General features: G+C 43.0%; 1 protein-coding gene across 3 annotated transcripts in view; it reads left to right on the top strand.

The window, feature by feature from the left end:
- Window positions 1-21,434, top strand: part of CACNA1D (calcium voltage-gated channel subunit alpha1 D) — a 331,280-nt gene that overhangs the window by 175,884 nt on the left and 133,962 nt on the right. For 2 of the 3 annotated variants that reach the window (XM_033210135.1, XM_033210136.1), the window contains exons 6-8: window positions 1,565-1,717; window positions 2,244-2,440; window positions 8,904-9,007. In XM_033210135.1, coding sequence (XP_033066026.1) covers window positions 1,565-1,717; window positions 2,244-2,440; window positions 8,904-9,007 — 454 coding nt within the window. Of the gene's footprint in view, window positions 1-1,564; window positions 1,718-2,243; window positions 2,441-8,903; window positions 9,008-9,589; window positions 9,694-21,434 lie in introns of all 3 variants that reach the window. The other variant, XM_033210137.1, reaches the window with a different exon arrangement.

Here is a 21,434-nt window from a genome sequence, read left to right on the forward strand (position 1 = left end):
AGTGCTTGTCTCTCAAGACCACATTTCAGCTTCAGGACACGTCTACCTTAATGTTATATAATACCAACATCAAACTTAACAAGGCTCAAATCACTCTCAACCCTCCCCCTGCCCCTCCCACCTCCCTCATTCCTGGAGAATCTCCCTTTGAAATGCGTAGTTTTGTTGGGGGCACTGGGATTTTGCCTCAAGACCCTGGCTCGAATAACTGGTGTGCTCCATAGGTACCTTCCTCTCATTCTGACTCAGTTGCTGAGTTCTGGTCTCATCCTGATCTTCACCCTCGCTACTCCAGCACTCTTGAACTACCTCTCTGTGTCTGGCCTGCTGCTGTCCTGTTGGTCTTTCTAAAGCAGCTGCCTTTTGCCAGTGGTCTAGTCTGGCTCCATAACCCGGATTCAAAACCCACAACCGTGGCTGCAAACTTCTTCTCTTTCCTGATTTTCTTTTCCACTATATAACCACCAATCAAGCCCACACTGTGCTACTTACTCTCCTCTGTGCTTTTGGTACTCTGTTCTTCCCTGAAGTTGCCTGTCTCCCATGCCCACCTCTGGAAATCCACCCTACCTGGCCTTTGGGCTGTGCCCAGAGGGAAGCTGCCTCAGGGCCCTTTCTTCACCTTGTTCATCCCTATTTGTTACCTGCATGGACCTTGGGGGTCTGAACAAAGGATGATGAACGTGGGAGTAAAGACAAAGACAAAGACAAAAGCATATATTTGGAAGAAAGGGTCACGGGGCTCCTTGCTTCTAGTGAACAAGAGCCCTGAGCTTTACAGCCTTTTGCATTTTATTGGGTAAAGGAGATAGGGAGAGTGGGGAGTGGTTGTCGGTAAGCTGCTTGATTTACAGCAGGCTTACAAGACTGCATTCTTCTAACAATAGGCTCTAGATATCCCAGTAGATAACCTCAATGAGCACAGCACCAGGGAGTGATTGCCCTCAGCAAACCCGGTCGTAGGTGCAGTTGTGAGTTTGCCCACATCCTGCATTCATGATGGCATTCATGATAAACAGTTTGCTGTTTGATCATATAGCCTCCAGTGGAATGCTGAGTTGGTCACAATCCCTTTGGCCTTTTCAGCTCCCAACACCTATTAATTTTAACTGTTGGATATTCATATAGCATCTGTGTGCTACCCCAGGGTAGAGTTATTTGTGTTTAATTCTGTGTCTCCTAGAATATAATTTTACATAAACCATCTTCATATTGCTCCAAAGCACCAAACCTTATGATTTCCACATGGTAGATGTTTAAGAGATTTTGTCAGATGAATGAAGAAATGCATAAATGAATGTTGAACTTCGACAGTGGGCAGTCCCCTCCCTAGGCATTAGTTTTTCCCTCTGTCTAGTGAGGGAATTGGACTAGATGATCTTGAAGGTTCCTTTTCAGTCTATCTCATATCCAGGCTTAATATTAATGAAAAGCTTTGAAATACCTCTTTGAATTTTATTACTATGTGTTCTAAATAAAGGAGGCATGAGTAGGAATTATATATATGAGTCATTGGAGTGCCTTCCTGGCTCACAAACTTATTTTTTTTTTTTGTCTTTCCTAGGTTTACAAGTTGTCCTGAACTCCATTATAAAAGCCATGGTTCCCCTCCTTCACATAGCCCTTTTGGTATTATTTGTAATCATAATCTATGCTATTATAGGATTGGAACTTTTTATTGGAAAAATGCACAAAACATGTTTTTTTGCTGACTCAGGTGAGTAATGGGAATTGTAGCTAACTTAATTTAAAAATTTTTTGGTTTTCCCCAAAGCAACTTTCATGGTTTGGGGAAAATCTAAAACAAAATAGGAAAAAAAAATGCCCAATATACCAGCACATTTACTGAGCCAGTTCTCAGTATGAGCTATGTTCAGAATAGATGAGAATTCAGTCTCCCTTTCCACCCCGATTTCCTGTGTAATGTGTCCTGGCAAACAAGATGAGAGACCTCCAAAGTAAAAACATGAGGCAAACCAACGGCATTGTGCTGTCTAAGCCTAGGGAGGGTGCTGTAAGCACAGGTGCAGAGGAAAAGAGCCATGGATTCTGACAAGAGGAAATGGCAGATTCCACTAAGGAGGGAGCATCTGAAGGGAACGTTGAAGGACAAGCAGAATCCTGAGGCATCGCAGATGGGGCGGTAGGGTGTCCCAGGCTCTGGCGAGCATGCTCACCTTCCCTGGCTTGGATTTCCTGATGTTTCTGTCCTGAGTGGTGCAGCCTGTTTGCTGTGTTTGCAGATATCGTAGCTGAAGAGGACCCAGCTCCATGTGCGTTCTCAGGGAATGGACGCCAGTGTACTGCCAATGGCACGGAATGTAGGAGTGGCTGGGTCGGCCCGAACGGAGGCATCACCAACTTTGATAACTTTGCCTTTGCTATGCTCACTGTGTTTCAGTGCATCACCATGGAGGGCTGGACAGATGTGCTCTACTGGGTAAGTACCCTGGGGAGAGAGTTTATGGAGTGTTCTTTCCTTGGATAAGTGAGTTTTATGAGCTAGAGCCACTGGAGAGGTGGCTGAAAAAGAAACCCTGAAGTCAGTTATTTGGGAAGGGAAGCAGATGCTGTCTTTACCAGCAACCTTCAACATCCTGCTCCTCGAGGGCCTTAGTTTCAGTGGCAGGAAGCTGCTGCACGATGTTGGCTTCTGGCTTTAGTCCTCCACTCCCCAGTGCTGCCTGAAGACTTGGTGCCAAGGGTGCCCAGTGGTCCCCTTTGGAGGAACTCCAGGAAGCCAGGGCTGTCCTGATTCAATTCTTAAGAGAGCCAAAGGGTCACTTCCCAGGTAAGGAGGCTCCTAGACTGCCACAGGCTAAAGTTAATCGTTTATACATTAAGGCAGGTTGCTCTATTAGATCCTAAAGGGAAGAAAGGGAATGTAAATCAGATCCCTTTAATGCTTTCCGTAACTCAGTATAACTTTAAACCCAATGTGAGTTTCTCCTATGATAATATTTCCTGTTCTTATCTTTAGTATTACCATAAATTGGCCCAGCACAAACCCTTAGCTGTCTTCCTTTCTATTTGAAGCTACAGAACTCTGGCAGAAAGGGTAGGAATGGCATGTAGACTTCCAGGGCTGGTGGACCCATCCAGCCTGCCATGAAAACAGCTGGACGCTCTTTCAAGGCGAAGGTCTGATTCCTCTTGTTCCTGATAGAGCCAGAAAGATTTGCTACATAAAAATAAGTGCTGTAGTATTTTAACAGCCATTTCCCAGGGCTGAGTTTGTTTGTTAGAATGTAAATAAAGCTCACAGAAGTTTAGAAATTGTTTTCCATGGTATAAGAGTTGCTGGTAAAGACAGCTAACATGTAGATTTTGAGCCTAAATCCAAGTCCAAAGGGGAGTTACCAGGATTCCAATCATGAGTTGTTAAAAGGAAATTAGTAATAAAGTGCTTCTGAAATCAGCAGCTTTTAGACAGAAGGCCTGTACATTGAGAAATAGCTTCTGATAGTTTCTAAATTTTAGATACTTTTTAGGATTTGCTGTTCCTCAACTTCAGAGACTGTAACAGATAATGGTTATAAATAGGTTTTTGCTTCCCTTCACCAGCTCACATATATATGTAGCTGTCCCCATATATTTAATATTAGGCAAAGAAGGTATATTTTTACCTTTAGTCCCCGAAGTGAGTCTAGTTTGATGAGGTTTAAGCATCACCAACATGTTACATCTTGTTTTTCCTACTTCCCTTTCTTTTTCTGATTGTCCTTGGAGTGTGAGAGAGAGTGTCTGTGTGTGTGTGTGTCTGTGTGTGTGTGTATGTGGGGGGTGGTATGCACATCTGTTATTTATATTTGTAAAACAATGTCTTTTCATGCAGAGGAAGGAGGAGGGGGATGGTATTGGTTGAGCCAGGGGCATGGCTTCTGTATGCAAGAGGGCCCTCAGGTTAGGTGAAGCATTCATTTTTGCTATTATTTCCTAAATTGCAACTTCTAGTCAGATTAGTTGAAATCTCAATTCCTGTCTTCCCTTGAAGTTTCTCATAAATAGAAAAAGCATCATCACAATAGCCCAAACTCTGATATTTCCCTTCCCCAGACAGTACAGAAAACAACATTTTGATTTTTAAAAAAATCAAAATCTGTGACTCCTCTCAGCTTTTTCTCTCTATTGACGTGGTAAATTGTCAACTGTGGATCCAACATACCTTGACTAATGAACAATTTTATAGTTTATGTTATATTCCTGCACATCGATTCTCACAATTTTCCTGTTGCCAAGCAAGTGTAAAACCTGGGAGTAAATGATTAAAGGAGAGGGAACTTCAGCCTCCTGGAAACAAAAGTTTCCACTTGCTTTCCTGAGAAGGTTTAAATATCATCTAGGATGATATAATTATTATTTTTATTATTAATATGACAATCACATGGTTACTAATTTGACAGTATAATTGCATTCTCCATGAATTACACAACATCTTTATTCTGGTGGAGGATCTCAAGTCGTTTATAAACTTTATCCCAGTCTATATCCCTTTATAGAAGATCTGGGATCTTGAAGATGGAGACAGTGGAGTAGAGACCATGGAACATTCCCTGGGTTCTACAGCAAATGGTTGTGGTCCTTGATCTAGAACAGAGGTCTGCAAACCTTTTTATAAGGGGCCAAATAGAAAATGTATTTGGTCTTGCAGGCTCTATGGTCACCTCGGCAACTATTCAGCCCTGCCACTATAGCTAGGAAGCAGCCATGGGCAATACATCAGCAAATGGATGTGGCTTTATTCTAATCAGACTTCATTTATGGACCCTGAAATTGAATTTTGTATGACTTCTCTGTGTCATGAAATATTTTGCTTTTGATTTTTTCCTCCACCAACCATTTCAAACTGTAAAAATCATTTTTAGCTTGAGGCCATATAAAAGCAGACAGCAGGCTGGATTTGGCCTGCGGGTCATGCTGTGGGAACCCCCTGGCCTAGACTAGAACCCAACACTCTTTCCTTGGCATTCTTCCACCTGTCAGCAGTTTATGAATCCTTCCAGAACACTAGGGGGCAGCTAAGTAATGTCTTCCCGACTGTTCTCTAAGATCTTACTCTCTGAAACACATCAGGATTGTTTTTAATTACCTATTGATTGCATTTATTAGCTCATCATAGAGACAGGCAGGGGCCAAGGAACCAAGCCTTCCTAATATTTCATGGGCCACAGTCAGCTGGAAGCCACACCACTGTGATACGTAGCAGAACATCCCTGCCCAGCACGGTGCCTGGCACCAAGCAGGCACTTAATAAACACAAGTGATGGGCATCATCCTTCAAGTGTACCAGGCATATTGCCTCATTAGTGTAGATGTGCCATGTTTGAATATCTATTTTTATCCACAAGTAGGGCATAAAGGGAACATCTTGGGAGATAAAAAGAGATTAGATTTTAAATATTGACTACAAGCACATTTCTGAATCCTTTAGGTGTTTACATATGGTGGACAAAGTCTTTGCAGGGCATTGTTTTGCGTCAAGTCAAGTTTATATTCAGTCAGCGTTCTCAAGCTCATTTATGCCTTGCTTCTCCTTAGTGTCTGGAAAATGTCTGGCAGGGTCTTGAGAAGGGAATTACGGGTGGGTCCAATATGTAGAAAGGCACACTTAGAACAGGACTGTTTGGATGTGTGGGAAGTGGGATCATTAAGTTCTGGTGGAAAGAAACCTATGGTAGAGTTCTTTGATAAAGTGAGTTCCATAAATATAACTAAGCTGTTGTTTGACCCACATGTAAGTGTTTATTGCTCACAGAGGCAGCAGGGTATAGGGCAGGGAAAGAGTGCTTGTTTAGGCTGGTTGTGTGACCTTGAGTAGGTCATGGAACCTCTCTGGGCTTCTCAAGATGCAGAATTAGACTTACATGATTTAATTAATTTTTCTCTTCAACTTGGAGGAAATTTTTTTCCCTTCAATTGAAAGAAGTTGTTTTTAAATGTAGGAAATAAAAAGTATTGCTTTCAGGAGACAGCTATCCAGATAAATAATTTCTGATGTCTTACTTTAGCACTGAGCTCTTTTCTCAGTGCACACTCCTGCGGAGGTGCTGGCTGTCAGACCTTCACAAGAAGTACTCATGGTCAAGCTGACAATCTCCTTCATCCAGGGCACCTAGGAAGTTTCTCAATAACCAGCCGAGGGCTTGCCTTTTCCTTATTGCATGCTCTGGGGAGTTAAAACCGGTATACCAAGTTTCCAGAAGTGTTTTCAGCAGCTAGAAAAACAGCCTTGCATTGGTCTATAACTTGAGACATGAATATGCATTTCAGCCTTTTATTTTTATTTTGTTTAATTTTTTTGAGATGGAGTTTTGCTCTGTCGCCCAGGCTGGAGTGCAACAGCATGATCTCAGCTCACTGCAACCCCTGCCTCTGGGGTTCAGGTGATTCTCATGCCTCAGCCTCCCAAGTAGCTGGGATTACAGGTACTTGCTACCACGTCCAGCTAATTTTTGTGTTTTTAATAGAGACAGGTTTCACCATGTTGGCCAGACTGGTCTTGAACTCCCAACCTCAGGTGATCTGCCTGCCTTGGCCTCTCAAAGTGTTGGGATTACAGGCATGAGCCACTACACCTGGCCCATTTCAGCCTTCTAAAAGAAGGAAAACTGAAGCTAAAAAGAAAATTCCTGGACACCAGATGACACCCCTTGATGACTTTGATACAAGTTTTTAAAGAATTTATCTAAATTGAAGTCCTTCAGTGGAAGCCGGTTTCTTCATGGTTGATAAAGACCATACAGGCAAAACACCAAGCAGTCTTTATTTTCATGTGGGTGTTTTTGAGAACAGCTTGCATGTTCTGATTTGTCTTTTGTATATGTTAAGATCTAAGAAATGCTTGGCTCTGAAAAGGGACTTGGATTGAGAAGGGTTCACTGGGAGCAAGACTGGCTCTCAGAACTGAAGCTTGTCTCTTTTGCCCCACCTTCTGACTTCAAGATTTGGAATCTCCAGTGGACTGTGTTCAACTCCAGCCTTTCCCTCTAGGCCTCAACTGTCATTCCAAGTGATACTTCTGATTTGAGCAAATGTGAATCTGATGAACACCTACTCCCAAGACATTAAAGGGTATTAAATTTTTTAAAGGAAAATTGTCCCTCCCAAGTGGAGAAGACAGCCGTTACTAGAGCCATTCTCTGGAACACCAGACTGAGGCCTGAAGGAGGGTTAGTGAAGCAGATGGCTAAGCAGATGACAGTTGCTAGGGTCACGGAAGAGTGAGGTTTCCTGATGGGAGCCCTGGACCTGTCCGCCCTCCTGTCACCTTGGTGGGCACCTTCTCCCCTACTGCATGCACCTCTGTTCCAAACCAGATGGAAACAAGCCCAGATGGGGCTCTGTCTCAGGTGCTGACCCAGGCCAGGCACAGGCCACCACACTAGGCAGCCAGTTTCTTCTTCATCTATGGGGTTTTCAGTAAGTTTAGTGGTATAGTTGCTCTGGATGAATTACCCTCTGCCTTCCTGTTGAAATTAGTTTATCCAACTTAATTAGATCAACAATTGCAGTCACGGCCCAGGCTCATTCCTTACTCTAATTGCCAATGTAAGATGTGCAGACTGATATGAGTTCTGTTAAGGACATCAGTTTTCATGTGGCCAAACAGGTGTTTCATAAGGGATTTAATGCCCTCTCCCTAGACTTCAGCAACAGATGTTAGGTAATTTTTTTTAATGTTCACTTTTCCTATTTGGCTTCTGCATGAGGCAAACATTGTGAAGTGCACGAGCCTCATTCTATAAAGCTAAAACCTGGAGCCAGATCATGTGCAAAAAAGCACATGCTTAACACCCTGAGGGCTTGCACCTGCAAGGCAAGAGAGATGGCTCTATCCAGACTGTTCGCAATTCTTATTGGCTGGAAATTCTGGGTGTTATGGCAGGGTCATACCTTGGGTCATCCATTCTGTCCCCTGACTGGTCCTTAACACGTCCTTCCTGGGAAAGGTGTTTGCTGAATTTAACACTGACCTATGCTGGTGGAAAGTTCCATCCAGCTGTGATCCTTAAAGCACCTGTTTGCTCTACCAGGGAGACTGTGTCTGAGTGTGCAGCATGAGCTTGTCCAGGAGTAGGGGAATGGGGTTCCTCAGGCCACACCCTTTCACCTCGAAACCCAGTCAGCTCACAGCTGGAGCCAGTCTCCCAGGGGGGTCATCTAGATCAAAGCTAAGCGTGGAGAATAAGGGCTGCTTCTCCTTTCTGTGGGTTCAGCTAAGAAAAAGCACATTCCGCAAAGAGCCCCGACTGTGTGTCAGCTGGTTGACCTTGAAAAAATTCTTTTTTGCATTCATTTTGCTGCATTCATATTGTTCGCACTCACAGGTTGCAGATAATCCAGATGTAAAGTGGGTTTGGTTTCCTTGGGTAGGTTGGCTTCCAGTAGAAGGTTATTTTAGGAGTTTTTAAAAAGAGTTTATAGAATCAAATGGTGCAAGTTTGTCTCTATATTTAAGACTTTTCCACCATCACAAATTTTAAACACAAAGTCTAAAATCTTGGGCAGTATAGAAAATAGGTTCTAGCTAAGCACTAGTTTTGTCCTCTACCAAGACCTTTCCTGAAAATCACGTATCAAGACAGTTTCCTGTAAGAAAAAGCCAAATCCCAGCTGATTTTCCTTCCTGGGGCCAAAATCTGCTATTATTCGGCTTGAAAGCCTTGATAACTCTGTGTGTGTGTGTGTATGTGTGTGTGTGTGTGTGTGTGTGTGTGTGTGTTGGGAATACGTGATGAATGTGTGTTGGGTGCTGTTGTCTCTGATTTGGCTACTGTTGTTTCTGATTTAAATCTAAGTAAATATTTAATTAAATGTATAGAATGCTATCTCTAATGTGACCCTTTCTCCTTACTGAATTCTCTTACTAACCCACTCCTATGAGACCATCTTATTTCTTGCAGATGAATGATGCTATGGGATTTGAATTGCCCTGGGTGTATTTTGTCAGTCTCGTCATCTTTGGGTCATTTTTCGTACTAAATCTTGTACTTGGTGTATTGAGCGGGTAAGCTACACCTCTTTCATCTTGAAAGCAGAGTCCTGAGGACAGTTGCCAAGACCACACAGGCTTTGCTGGATGAGGGCCGCCAAGAGGGGTTGCCAGACATTTTATGTGTCCTCTGAGATGCTTTCTTTTCTGCTGAGGCTTCCCAAATCAAGCCGTTTCCTGGAACCTCACCAGGCTTCATGAAGGAGAACTATAGAACGATTATTGACCAGAAATTAATCAGCATTGTTGCTTGAGATTTAAACAATTTCCATTGCTTGCCCTTTTTTGTCTGTTCTAAAATGAGATACATTTATAATTGCTTTATTTGTCTGGATCCAAATATAATGCAGATTAATTGTTATAAAACGGTTGTAAAATGAGCTGGATTGGGTGGGCTTTTAGTAGGCCCCATTTGTAGATTTCAGCAGCTGAGCTTGTCCTTATTTGCAGAAAAAAAAAAAAAGGAAGGACCTAGGCCCAGTCCCTGTCCTAGGAGCACTAACCTTCAGCAAAGCACTGAGAGGTCTGGCAGCTGCAACTGGGGCTCTGCTCTTTAGCAAATGGGTAACTGATAACTGATCTCCTTACATTTTACAGGTAAATGATGCGATAGGATGGGAATGGCCATGGGTGTATTTTGTTAGTCTGATCATCCTTGGCTCATTTTTCGTCCTTAACCTGGTTCTTGGTGTCCTTAGTGGGTAAGCAGTTGGATCCGTGTTTCACCTTCTCCTGCTGCCACGTGTGAGGCAACTCTGCGTGTCTCCCAGCTGCTCCCTGACAGCTTCTCTGCATGTGTTTGGTCTCTGATGTCCCCTCAGTGTGTTGCTTTTGGATTGAACTGTGATTCTTTCTCCCTGTATCTGTCCGTGAGATTCTGTGTTTCCGATGCTTGCCAAACACTGTTAATTTAATGAAAACGTTCCCCTGAAGCCAGTCGTGTTAGTATGTGAATGTGTAGAGGTGGATTACAAGTGAGTTAAAGAAATTTCAGCCTTGGTCTCCTCAGGAAAGAGGCTTTCGTCCCTTGTAATTTTGTGTCTATTAGTACATAACCTGGCCCCTTTAGGTCACCACAGTGCATTATAAATACTTCCAGGGGAGTTTTAGATTTTACTGTGACGGAGAAATAAGCCTCAAGCATATAAATACTGTACAGTTTCAGAATCTTCCTCAGATTGGGATTCTTTATTAGCTTGGTTTTGTAGTGCTATCACTGTGAGAACTGGCCCTGTGATTCCATTTTAACCATAACCTATAGAATCCTTCTCTTAATGCAGAGTGATGAGCGACTTTTGTGCACACATTTCCCATGGCCTTACAGAGGCCGCATCAGTCAGTCACCATTTTTGAAGTTGACTTGTTTATCACTTCCTCTCCATGGATTGACTCTCCATAAAGAGGCTGTAGCAGAGACTGGCCTGGAAAGGGGACTCCTTATGTGGCAGGCTGTGCCTTGCCTGTAGCTGGAGATGCCATCCCAGAACTCTTGTGGTCAGCTCTGCATCCACACCGCCTCTCAGACGCCCCCAGAAGGTGGGGTGCTACAGAGAAGGGAGCTGGGGGCTGTCTGGCTCTCTCACAGTCAGCTCCTTTATATAGCCATTGCCAGGTTGTGGGGGGCAGGCAGGATACCAGGAGGCCCAAGAGGGGCCCATGTCTCCCAGAGGAGCCTCTGTCACTGCGCTGCGCCCAGGCACCCTCAGGAAGTAGTGTTGATGGATTTGATTCCAGGTGAGTTTATCTCTTCCTCACTCACTTTATCTTGCTCTTTCCGAGGCTGTATCTCGGGGAAGTGATGTCTTCATGTATGCTGAGTTAGTGAAAAGGCTTTGATCGCATTTTTTGGAAACATTGCCTTTTCCAGAGCAGAAAGCCGAGTGCATTTATCTATCTTGGCTTCCTTTCTGCATCTTCCCCAAACCTGCCCTGCAATGAATGTAGTCAGTTCCACACCAGGGATGCACACTGTCACAGGAAGTCCCTATGTCGAGATGGCCCCAGGGGCCACTGCCCCCAGAGAGAGGGAGGTGGTGGCTGGGCCTGGCTTGGGGCCACATAACCCTCCCCTGCCTGAGCCGCCTCCTGTAGATGAGTGGCTCCTCAAGCCTCAGGCCCTTTCACCTCAACGTGAGCAGTGTCCTTCTCCTAGTCAGCCTCGGCGGCCTTAGGCTGGGGTTGGACACGTGAGGGTGGTGTCTGTTCCTGGAGAAATAACATCGTGTTTGATTTTGCCACAGGAGCTTCCTGTACAAGGTCAACAGCAATCCTGGTGTGAATTCCTTGGCGCCTCATGTCTCCTAAACCCAGCTAAACTGACGGAGGCCATGGAAACCACTAATTTTAACAGTGCCAGTGACATGCCTTATCTTTTAGCTTCCCCAGGCAGGAACCATTGCCCCAGCAGGCATGATGAAGCAGAGGCAGGAGCCAGATCGTGAGGTGCTTAAAAAAAGAAACGAGAAAAAGATGGGAGGCAGGGCTTCCCACTATCACAAATGGGGGTTAAACCTGCAACTCCGTGGGAGGTACCCAAAGCTGGAGGATCAAAAAGGTGCACTCCTTCATGGAACAACCAGTTTACTGAAATATATTTTGGGGGGAAATAATTTTTTAAAAAATATATTTTATCATCAAAACAAAACTTAGGTCCCTTATGAAGGAGACTGGAAATGACACATGAAATTATAAAAGAAAAACCCGAGACTTCCCAGCGATTTTAACTGTCAGTGTGTGTTGTGCTCAGACCCCTAGGGGCTGCCCACGACCTCCTGTCTACTCCCCCAGAAGGCCTCTGCTAGGGCTGGTTTGGGTAAAGACAGAACCGTGTCTGCAAAGCACAGCCTCGCAGCTGTGTTCCTGATTTGGCCGGTATTTCCTGAGATCCTGTAGAGTGCCCGGCTCTGGTCCAGAGGCCAGGGGTGCCAAGATATCTCAGACACAGACAGCGGCCTTGTGCTTAGGCATTCATTATCTCATGGGGTAGCCCATTTTGAAGCAGTGCAGAAGGGCACATGTTCAATAGAGGCGCAGACCCAGAGGCTCTGTGAGCTGCCCTGGAGAGATGAGGAGGCATCTCCCCTGGAGACTGACGACGGGCTGGCATGCCTCCACCTCCGCCCCCTCAACCACCACCTTCCCTCTCTGCCTGCTACTCCCCTCTTACTTTCCCATTGATAGTTTTGTTGTTGTTAAAGCAAATTATTATTTTTTAAAAAATTTTAGCCTCAAGAGTCTTCATAATTTTTTAAGGGAGCACTAGAGAGGTACTGCAAAACCAGAAGGATATAAATGTTGAGAGGAAGACAATTTATGTTGCATAGACCCCGGGGGACTGTCAGACCAACACAAATGCAATCCCCTAAGCACTGAATTAAAACGCCCTCATTTTAGAAAGGCTGGTCGAGACCATGTGATTGCCTTCTCATGAGGAAATGTTAGATGGTGCTGTGTGTCTTCCAGTCTGTCAGCCATTTGGAAATACCTGTATCTGTTTCTGCTCCTTGGCTCCTTCATGTGTGTGGCCATGCCATCCTATTGTATTCTTGAACAGACTTTAATCTGCACATTGGATTTGGTGTTTATTTGCAAAGTGTGGTAACACTGATGATTTGAGAAAATCTTTGGTTTTATAACATAGTCTTTTTTCCCTCAAGGTAAGTATGAAGTTTATGAACTGTAAACCCTGTGCAGCCATGCATGAACATAGATGAATACTTACATCTCTGATCACAGTATTCTGTGGGAGGGGCTGAGAATGTCTATGACTAATGTTGCAATTTAACCTTAAGTTGTCATTGAGGATATGCTCCCATTATGACCAAGAATCGGAAAGAATGTCTTCTTTAAGTCTGTAATTCAGACATATTACACGTGGCCTTCTAGAAGCTTGGCAATTTTTCACTTCTCAAATTGTTCATTGAACCCCCTTTTGAGGTTTTCATCTTTAGAATCATGCTAGATTCCCAGGGTCATGGGCGGTAGGCTGGTTGACTCTGCCTCCTTCTCCATTTTAGGACCCACCTGCCACCAGCCATCCACCTATGGTGTGGGTGTCTGAGCTTGCAAGATGGGAGATGCCCTAGGCTCCCAAGATGTGGCTCCAACCCCAGGAAGGGGGCTGGAAGACTTTGGTTCTGCCCTGCCGGAGTCCCACGTTCACTCTGGGACTTCACTGAGTTACCCTGAGCCTCAGCCTCTTTGTCCTTCAGGATATCAGAGATATCCTGTCTTGCCATCTCCCACACAGGGTGGTTTTCAATCAGCTAATGACTGTAGAAGTGCTTCTAAAAATACATAAAGGGTTTTTCTCATTTAACATATCCTTATCTTAAATCCATGGATGTCCGCCACTCCCCTCACTGGGTTAGGTGGGAACAATGCAGGGTACTCTTTGGAAATTCTGGAGTGTAGCATTTTCTGGATATCCCAGCAGGTGGCCGCACTTTACACACACATCAGTGTTGTACTCAGTGTCACCCAAGAAGGGGTGACTCTGGAGGATGTGGAAGCACTGTGTCAGCTGCAAAGTATTATGCAGGTCTCAATCATTGTTATTAAAGTTATATTTGACAAGGTTTTTTTGCACAAATTGAGGGGAATGGCATTTCTCTTACATAGTGGTTAAGCACACCAGCTTTAGAATCAGACAACCAAGTCTTGAATGTTTGTTCTACCTTTTCCAGTTGTGAGATTTGGTGCAAGTTACTTACCTCTCTGCGCCTTACTTTCCTCATCTGTGAAATGGAGCTCATCACAGTACCAGCTTCGTGAAGTTCAGTGAGGACTCAGTGGGCTGAAGAATGTAGAAGGCTTGGCCCGTTGAAATTATGGTAGTTCAGGAAGGGTGCATCTCTTCCTGGATTCAATGCAAGAAAAGAATTGAATCAATTCAGTCCTTTCAAACTAATTAATAATAGCTGGCCAAGATAGGTCTGTGTTAGTGAAAAGCCCAAGTTATATTTTAAAAATGTTTTATTATATATGTAATGACATAAGGCACTGCTGACTAAAGGATATTACTGCATAAACCCCCTCCTGGGCTTGCTTCAAAGAATAGATTAAAATCATTTATAATCTGCTTACGAATTCAAACCTTTGGTTTTGGCAACATCTTATGAAAAATATTTGAAATACTTTGCTAAGTAGATCTTGTATATTGTTAGTCAATAAATGTTGTTATTAAACCCACTCTTATGATATAAAATTGAATGTAAACCCAGCCCAGGTCTGTAAATTCAAAATCATACAAATACAAATTAATTTGTATTCTTGGTGTTCCAGTAAGTTCCAGATCCCACGAGATCACAGGTATCATTTTAAATCAATCCAATTTTGTATTACTATATGCCTGTTTATCTTTAGAAGTTTAAGGGAACATGGATGAAGCGAAGCATTATGGAAAACTGAAGGCGATTTTCAAGCTAGTTTATCTTTTTGAATCTTACCTCCTACATTCCATTCTGGCTAATCGGATACCAGGGGCCTAGACAAAGACTCAGGCATGGCTACATTTAGGAAGCTTTGGTTTCCTAAAGCAAAGATTCATGGGATGGAGAGTTTGAAGAGGGAAGATGGTGCTGGTGCCAGTGCACTGTGGACTGACTATACCAGAATTTTACATAATGGAATCAGGTTTGGTCCATTTAAATTCGTACTAGTAATAGCCAGACAATCTCTGATTTCTTCTACTTGAATGGCGGCTCAAGAGGCAAAACACACCAATAGATAGTAGTTGTATTACTTGTGAATATTTTCTAAGTGGAGACGTATCCTCTGGGAATAGGCATTCTTATACATTTTTCATGACTGAGATTAGATTTTTCTCTCATTTGGCCAGGCACAGTGACTCATGCCTGTAATCCCAGCACTTTGGGAGGCTGAGGCAGGTGGATCACCTGAGGTCAGGAGTTTGAGACCAGCCTGACTAAGGTGGTGAAACCCTGTCTCTACTAAAAATACAAAAATTAGCCAGGCATGGTGGCACATGCTTGTAATCCCAGCTACTTGGGAGGCTGAGGCAGGAGAATCACTTGAACCTGGGAGGCAGAGGTTGCAGTGAGCCAAGACTGCACCATTGCACTCCAGCCTGGGCAACAAGAGCAAAATTCTGTCTCACAAAAAAAAAGATTTTTCTCTCATTCAACACTTTACCAGCGTCTACTGATAGAAAATTGACAATTGAATTGCCTCCACTATATATACCTCTGATGTGTCTGCATTGTTAAAGAGTAGGGTAATTGCTTACAAAATTGAAAAGGTTGTTAGTGGGGTCCTGGGGTAGCCAGCATATCGGTATGATTTGTTACCATATTCAGAATAAAACCACACTGTAATAGTGAGTTAATTCCATATCTTGGCCAACAGAGAATTTTTGGCCAGTGGCTACTAGGGCCCACAGAAGTCCAGTCTAAAAGCGACAGTGGAGGACTCTTTGTAGATAGTTCATATGATTAAAAAATAACTTCCTATGTGTTGTAGTGATGATTAAGCTGACAGAATGCTAAAGACACGCTTTATGATTACATGTAGCAAAGTACTTCCCCACATTTAGCTGGGTTTGTCTTTGGTTTGAAGAGGCTAATACGTGAAAGATTTGTTTATAGTTGGATGTCCCTTTTTCTGAACCGTGAAGTAATATTGTGGATGGGGTTGAATGCTGAGGTTAGGGTGCCGGAAAGATTCAGGGTCCTTCAAGTCCCCTCACGTGGCTTGGCTTTGGTAGAACAAGAAACTAAGCTCCAATTTGGTTTTAAATGAGAGTGCTAAATTTCCTTTTTCTAATAAAGAACCTAGCTAAACATTTATATATACTTTTGAACACTGAACTTTCTTGTTGCAGAGTTAACAGCTGTTGGGGGTAGCTGACAGCTGGATCCTGGTGCTGTTGGTACCATGGTACCTGAAGTGCACAGGCTGGTAGCCATACCTGACATTAACAAGTGAGTGGTAACCTCTCTGCCGCTGGCTCGCAGCTACTGTTTCCATAGAAATGGCTGTCGGGATCAGTGGAAACGAGGTAAGTGAAAGTTTTCGCTGATCCTTGTTTCCATCAAGCTGACGTCTGTTTCCCTGGCAACAGCAGTGGACAGCAGCCAGGCACTAGCAACAGATTCAGTAGAGCTCTCACTTGTCAGCTGTGGCTATCATCTGTTCCTGACCAAGTTCTTTTTTTTATAATGTACAGAAAGACCTCTGAGGACCCAGGAGGCACCTCTGGCCACATGTGCCCTCCTGGACGCTCGTTTTGCGGATGGAGAGCTCTGTGCTGAGTTGACTGCTCTGTCCGCAGTTCCCCTCCACCTGTGCTCTGGGTTGTTGATGTGCGGGTTAGAAGAGGGAGGTTGTTGAGGGTATTTGTGTTGCAGGGGAGGCTGTTGAATCTGTTGATCTCAAATCCTAGGGGAAGAGAATTCATTACAGTGCTTTCATGCATAGACCCGGTTCTTTATAAAGCTGTTGCTACCTTAATAGTTGAAATTAAAGCCATAATTTTTCTGTGTTCCCTATTCAATTGGAGGCATTAACAATTGCCATTACTTTTACAGTGAAAAGGATATTTAGGAGTTTAATAATTTGGTTTGTGAGAAACAAATTGGTGATTGTCTCTAAGATGCTACTGTCAACATTATGCTTCTTTTCTCTTTTGTGTAATATTCTTTTACGGGATGGTAACATTGATTCTACAGAGATCAAATATTGGTATTGCAAGGCAGCTTGGTGTACAAAGACCAGTGGATCTATAGTGTAGGAAACTCTTCCTTGTTCAAATCCAACAGTTCCTTTTCTGGATTTCGTTTTAATACTTCAACAGATGTATGCACCCAAGCCCTAATTATCCTCTGCCCATATGAGACAGCATCCACAGTGCCACAGAGCAAAGGAGAGCCACTGTTACTGCCCTGGTGTGTGAGATTAGAGGCATGGAATGAGGTGTTGGTTTTAAGCCCTTATTGATACCATTTATTAAAGAGATTTTATCTGGAAAAAACAAAACCGCTTTGGTATTCAGAGCTGTATTTTTGAGAAACAAATGAGCATGAAAATCCACAGTCTTATGAGAATTTAGATCTGCTGCTAGAAGAGCATTGGAGAACTATGGATTTTTGTCTTTGGAGGGCTTTCTGGATGACTTTGTTCCATAGCTCTCTGGAAATAGGGCAACTGTGCTTGGCCTGGAGGCAGTTGAATTTGATATAACAGACGAATAAGAATAAGAAAATCCCGCTGGATCCTTTTTTCTCCCTCTCTCTTAACTTCCTAAGAATGACTTATTCATTTAATGCATTTTTTTTCAGTTCCTACACAGTGGTCGATGTATGCCAAGTGCCCTGCTAGGCACTGGGGTTACAGTGGTGGAATGTAGGCACTGGGTAGGCACCAGGATTACAGTGGTGGGATGTAGGCACCGGGGTTATGGTGGTGGGATGTAGGCACTGTGTAGGCACTGGGGTTACAGTGGTGGGATATAGGCACTGTGTAGGCACTGCAGTTACAGTGGTAGAATGAAATGGTTTCTTTCTTCATGAAGCTTATATCTAATGATGGAGGCCAAAATGACAATTACAAACCTGTGTAAATGCTTTGAAAGAAAGGTTCATGTGCTGTGAGAGGGTTTAACAGGCACAACTGCTGTCAGTTTAGTGGGTAGGAGCATCCTGGAAGTGAAGAATGAGTAGTCACCATATCCAGGCAAAGTGGGAGAAGAGGCTGGGGCAAGGGTATTCCAGTCAAGGGAAAACCCACAGAAAGGAGATACAGTAGGAAGAAGCAGAGGATGTTGGAGGAACTGAACGAAGCTAGGGTGACCGGAACTGGGGGAGCTGGAGATGGAGGCAGATGAAAGGAGAGAGACTGGCCGGCAGAGTCCATGTCACATAGGACGTTTAGACTGTGTCACAGGTTTTGGTCATTAGCTGAAGGTAAGAGAATGCATGGATGAATTTTAAGCAGGGAGTAATATGATTCAGATTTACATTTTCTAAAAATTATGCTTTGTTCTCATATCTTCAACTTACCTTAAAATCCTTCAAAAAGATAAGATGAATTAACAGATGGATGGGGGATGCAGAGATAGGCGATAAAAAAAATGTAGCAACTGGGTGCTGTGGCTTACACCTGTAATCCAAGCGATTCAGGAGGGTGAGGTGGAAGGGTTGCTTGAGGCCAGGAGTTTGAAACCAGCCTGGGCCACATAGCGAGACTTTGTCTCTGAAAAAAAAAAAAAAAAGTCTTTTTAGTTAGGTGTGCCTATATATAGTATAGTCCCAGCTACTCAGGAGGCTGAGGCAGGAGGATCGCTTGAGCCTAGGAGTTTGAGGCTGCAGTGAGCTGTGATCATGCTTCTGCATTCTAGCCTGGGGAGCAGAGTGAGACCCTGTCTTAAAAAAAAAAGAAGAAGATGAAAAGATAGCAGGTATTAATTATGGAATCTAGGTGGTAGGCATATGGGTGTTCATTGTATAATTGTTTCTACTTTTATGGATGTTTGAAATTCTTTTTTTTTTTTTTTTTTTTTTGAGACGGAGTCTCGCTCTGTCGCCCGGGCTGGAGTGCAGTGGCCGGATCTCAGCTCACTGCAAGCTCCACCTCCCAGGTTTATGCCATTCTCCTGCCTCAGCCTCCGGAGTAGCTGGGACTACAGGCACCCGCCACCTCGCCTGGCTAGTTTTTGTATTTTTTAGTAGAGACGGGGTTTCACAGTGTTGGCCAGGATGGTCTCGATCTCCTGACCTCGTGATCCGCCCGTCTCGGCCTCCCAAAGTGCTGGGATTACAGGCTTGAGCCACTGCGCCCAGCCTGAAATTCTTAATAAAATGTTGGGAAAATCTGCATATGAAAATCACTGTGGCTGCAGTAGTATGAATAGATTGGATAGATACACAAATGGATGTAGAGAGACCAGTTTAAGGCTCATATAATCTGCTTCCAGCCACAACATACTAGTGCTACCAGACTGGACCTTTCACCATAAACAACTGTAGAAGACTGGGCAAAAAATAGGAAGCAACTCTTTTCAGAAAATGGAAATAGGATGTACAGGATTGCAATCCCTACGAGAAGGGAAACACATGAGATAAACTGCAATTGTCCTGGCTTTCTGTCTGGAGACAGTTTTAGAATTATGGCAGAGAGGCAGAGCCCAGCAGAGAACGATGGTCCACTTGCTGAGGGGTCAAAGAAGAGAGTTCAGGGCTGCTAAGATGGCTGGGATTTTCAGGGCAGAGTATGGGTGAGAAGTATGCAGAGAAGGGGCTCCAGTAATCAGAGTAGAGGTTCTCTGAAATCTGACCATACACTAAGCTGCTTCTGTGCCAGGTGATACTTACTGAGGTCAGGCAGAGAACAGCTAGTAGAACGCTATAAGCAGTTGGAAATCACTCCATGCTGGGAGGTACATGGTTCTGCTCAGCTGTAGTGGAAGGACCTAATTGAATACATTGGATACCGAGACTTCAGAAAAGCCAGGCTTTAGGGTTGGAGCTACTTTAGCCCTTGAGTAAGAGTACTCCAGACCTGACTTAAAAAGCGTAGAAACAAGTTTCAAAAGGATCAGGTGAAATGGCCAATAAATTAAACACCTGCCAAAAAACCAAAAATCAACATTCGTTAAAGGAAGAGACCAAAGCCCAGACGTTGCCAAGATGTTTTTCCTCATGACCAAAAACTGTAAGACGTGAAAAGAAGCAGGAAAGTATTCATGATCAAGGAGGGAAAATTCAGTAGGAACAAAAGATGACGGATGTTACGATTAATAATCAAAGACTTTGAAGTCTACTATGAGCCCGTTTAAAGAACTGAAGGAAAAGATGGACATAATAAAGGAATAGGTAAATCTCAGTAGATAAATAGAAACAATACAATTATCTGAAAAAAGTAGATTGGACATTATAGAAAATGTCGATGAGGACTTAGTGATCTCTAAAACAACAATAAGCAATCTGATGTATATGAAATTGGAGTCACAGAAGAAGAAAGAGATTGAGGAAAAATTTTAAGATAAATAAAGCTGACCATGTTGCAAGTATTGAAAGCTAAGTTAATAGATCCAAGAGGCCCAACAAACCTCAAGCAGTAGAAACACAAAGGGAACCACTGCTAAGCACATCAAATTTAGATATCTGAAAGTAAAAGATACAGAGAATTTTAAAAGAAAGCAAATGGGAAAAGGCACATTACGTACTAGGAGAAAATAATAAGAATATGCATCTACTTGTTTGCAGATGTAATGCAAGTCATAGGGCAATGGGTGACATCTTCAAAGAAGTGAAAGGAAAAATGATTGTATGAAACAAAAATACCCTTCACAAAAGAAGGAAATAGAAAAACTTTCAGGTAAACAAAATCGAAGAATTGGTCACCAACAAATTCGCATTTTAAGAAATGTTAAAGGAGGTTCTTCAGGCTGGAAGAAAATAATACCAGATAGAAACGTTAAATATCCACTTTAAAAATGAGGAGCATGGCTGGGTGCGGTGGCTCACACCTGTAATCCCAGCACTTTGGGAGTCTGAGGTAGGCAGGTCGCCTGAGGTCAGGAGTTCAAGACCAGCCTGACCAACATGGAGAAACCCTGTCTCTACTAAAAATACAAAAAAAATTAGCCGGGAGTGGTGGCACATGCCTGTGGTCCCAGCTACTCTGGGAGGCAGAGGCTGTGGTGAGCTGAGGTCGCACCACTGCACTCCAGCCTCAGCAACAAGAGCAAAACTCCATCAAAAAAAAAAAAAAAAAAGAAGAAAGAAAAAGGCATCAAAATGGCAAACAAAGATAAAAGATTTCTTCTCATTTCTAAATTTTCTAAAAGATAATTTAAAGTAATAACAAGGTGTTATGGGAACTGGAACAGGTCAAAGTAAATTATAGGATAACCATACACAGAAGATAGAAGGAAGTTAAATGGAGCTTCACTGTGATAAAGTTATTACATTTTGAAATAATATGAATTCATGGTAGACTGTGAGAACTTAAGGGGTGCGTATGATAATCTCCAGAGTAATGACTTAAAAAGGTTACTAAAAAGAAGAGATAAAATGGAATATTAAATAGTACTAAATTGTCCAAAATAAGTCAGAAAAGGAAGAAAAAGGAGCAAAGAACATGCGGTACCAACAACGAGATGGTAGAAAAACCCAGTTATATCAATAATTGCATTGGATGAAAATGTGCACAACATTTTAGTTAAAAGATAGAAATTGTCAGACCGAGTAAAAATGTAAGATGCTATAAAGACATGGATTAAAAATGAAAAATGGATGAACCGTACTAACCCACACAAGTTAGACTTTAGCATAAGGAACATTTCCAGAAATAGGGACATTTTATACTCATGAAAAGGTCAATTCATTAAGAAGACACAGTGATCCTAAATGTGTTGGCACCTAAATACAACTTGAAAGTACATGAAGTGAAAGTTGTTAAAATTAAGTGGAGAAATTAATAA

The sequence above is a fragment of the Trachypithecus francoisi genome, unplaced genomic scaffold (assembly GCF_009764315.1).
Source record: "Trachypithecus francoisi isolate TF-2019V2 unplaced genomic scaffold, Tfra_2.0 Lachesis_group0, whole genome shotgun sequence".
NCBI lineage: Eukaryota > Metazoa > Chordata > Mammalia > Primates > Cercopithecidae > Trachypithecus > Trachypithecus francoisi.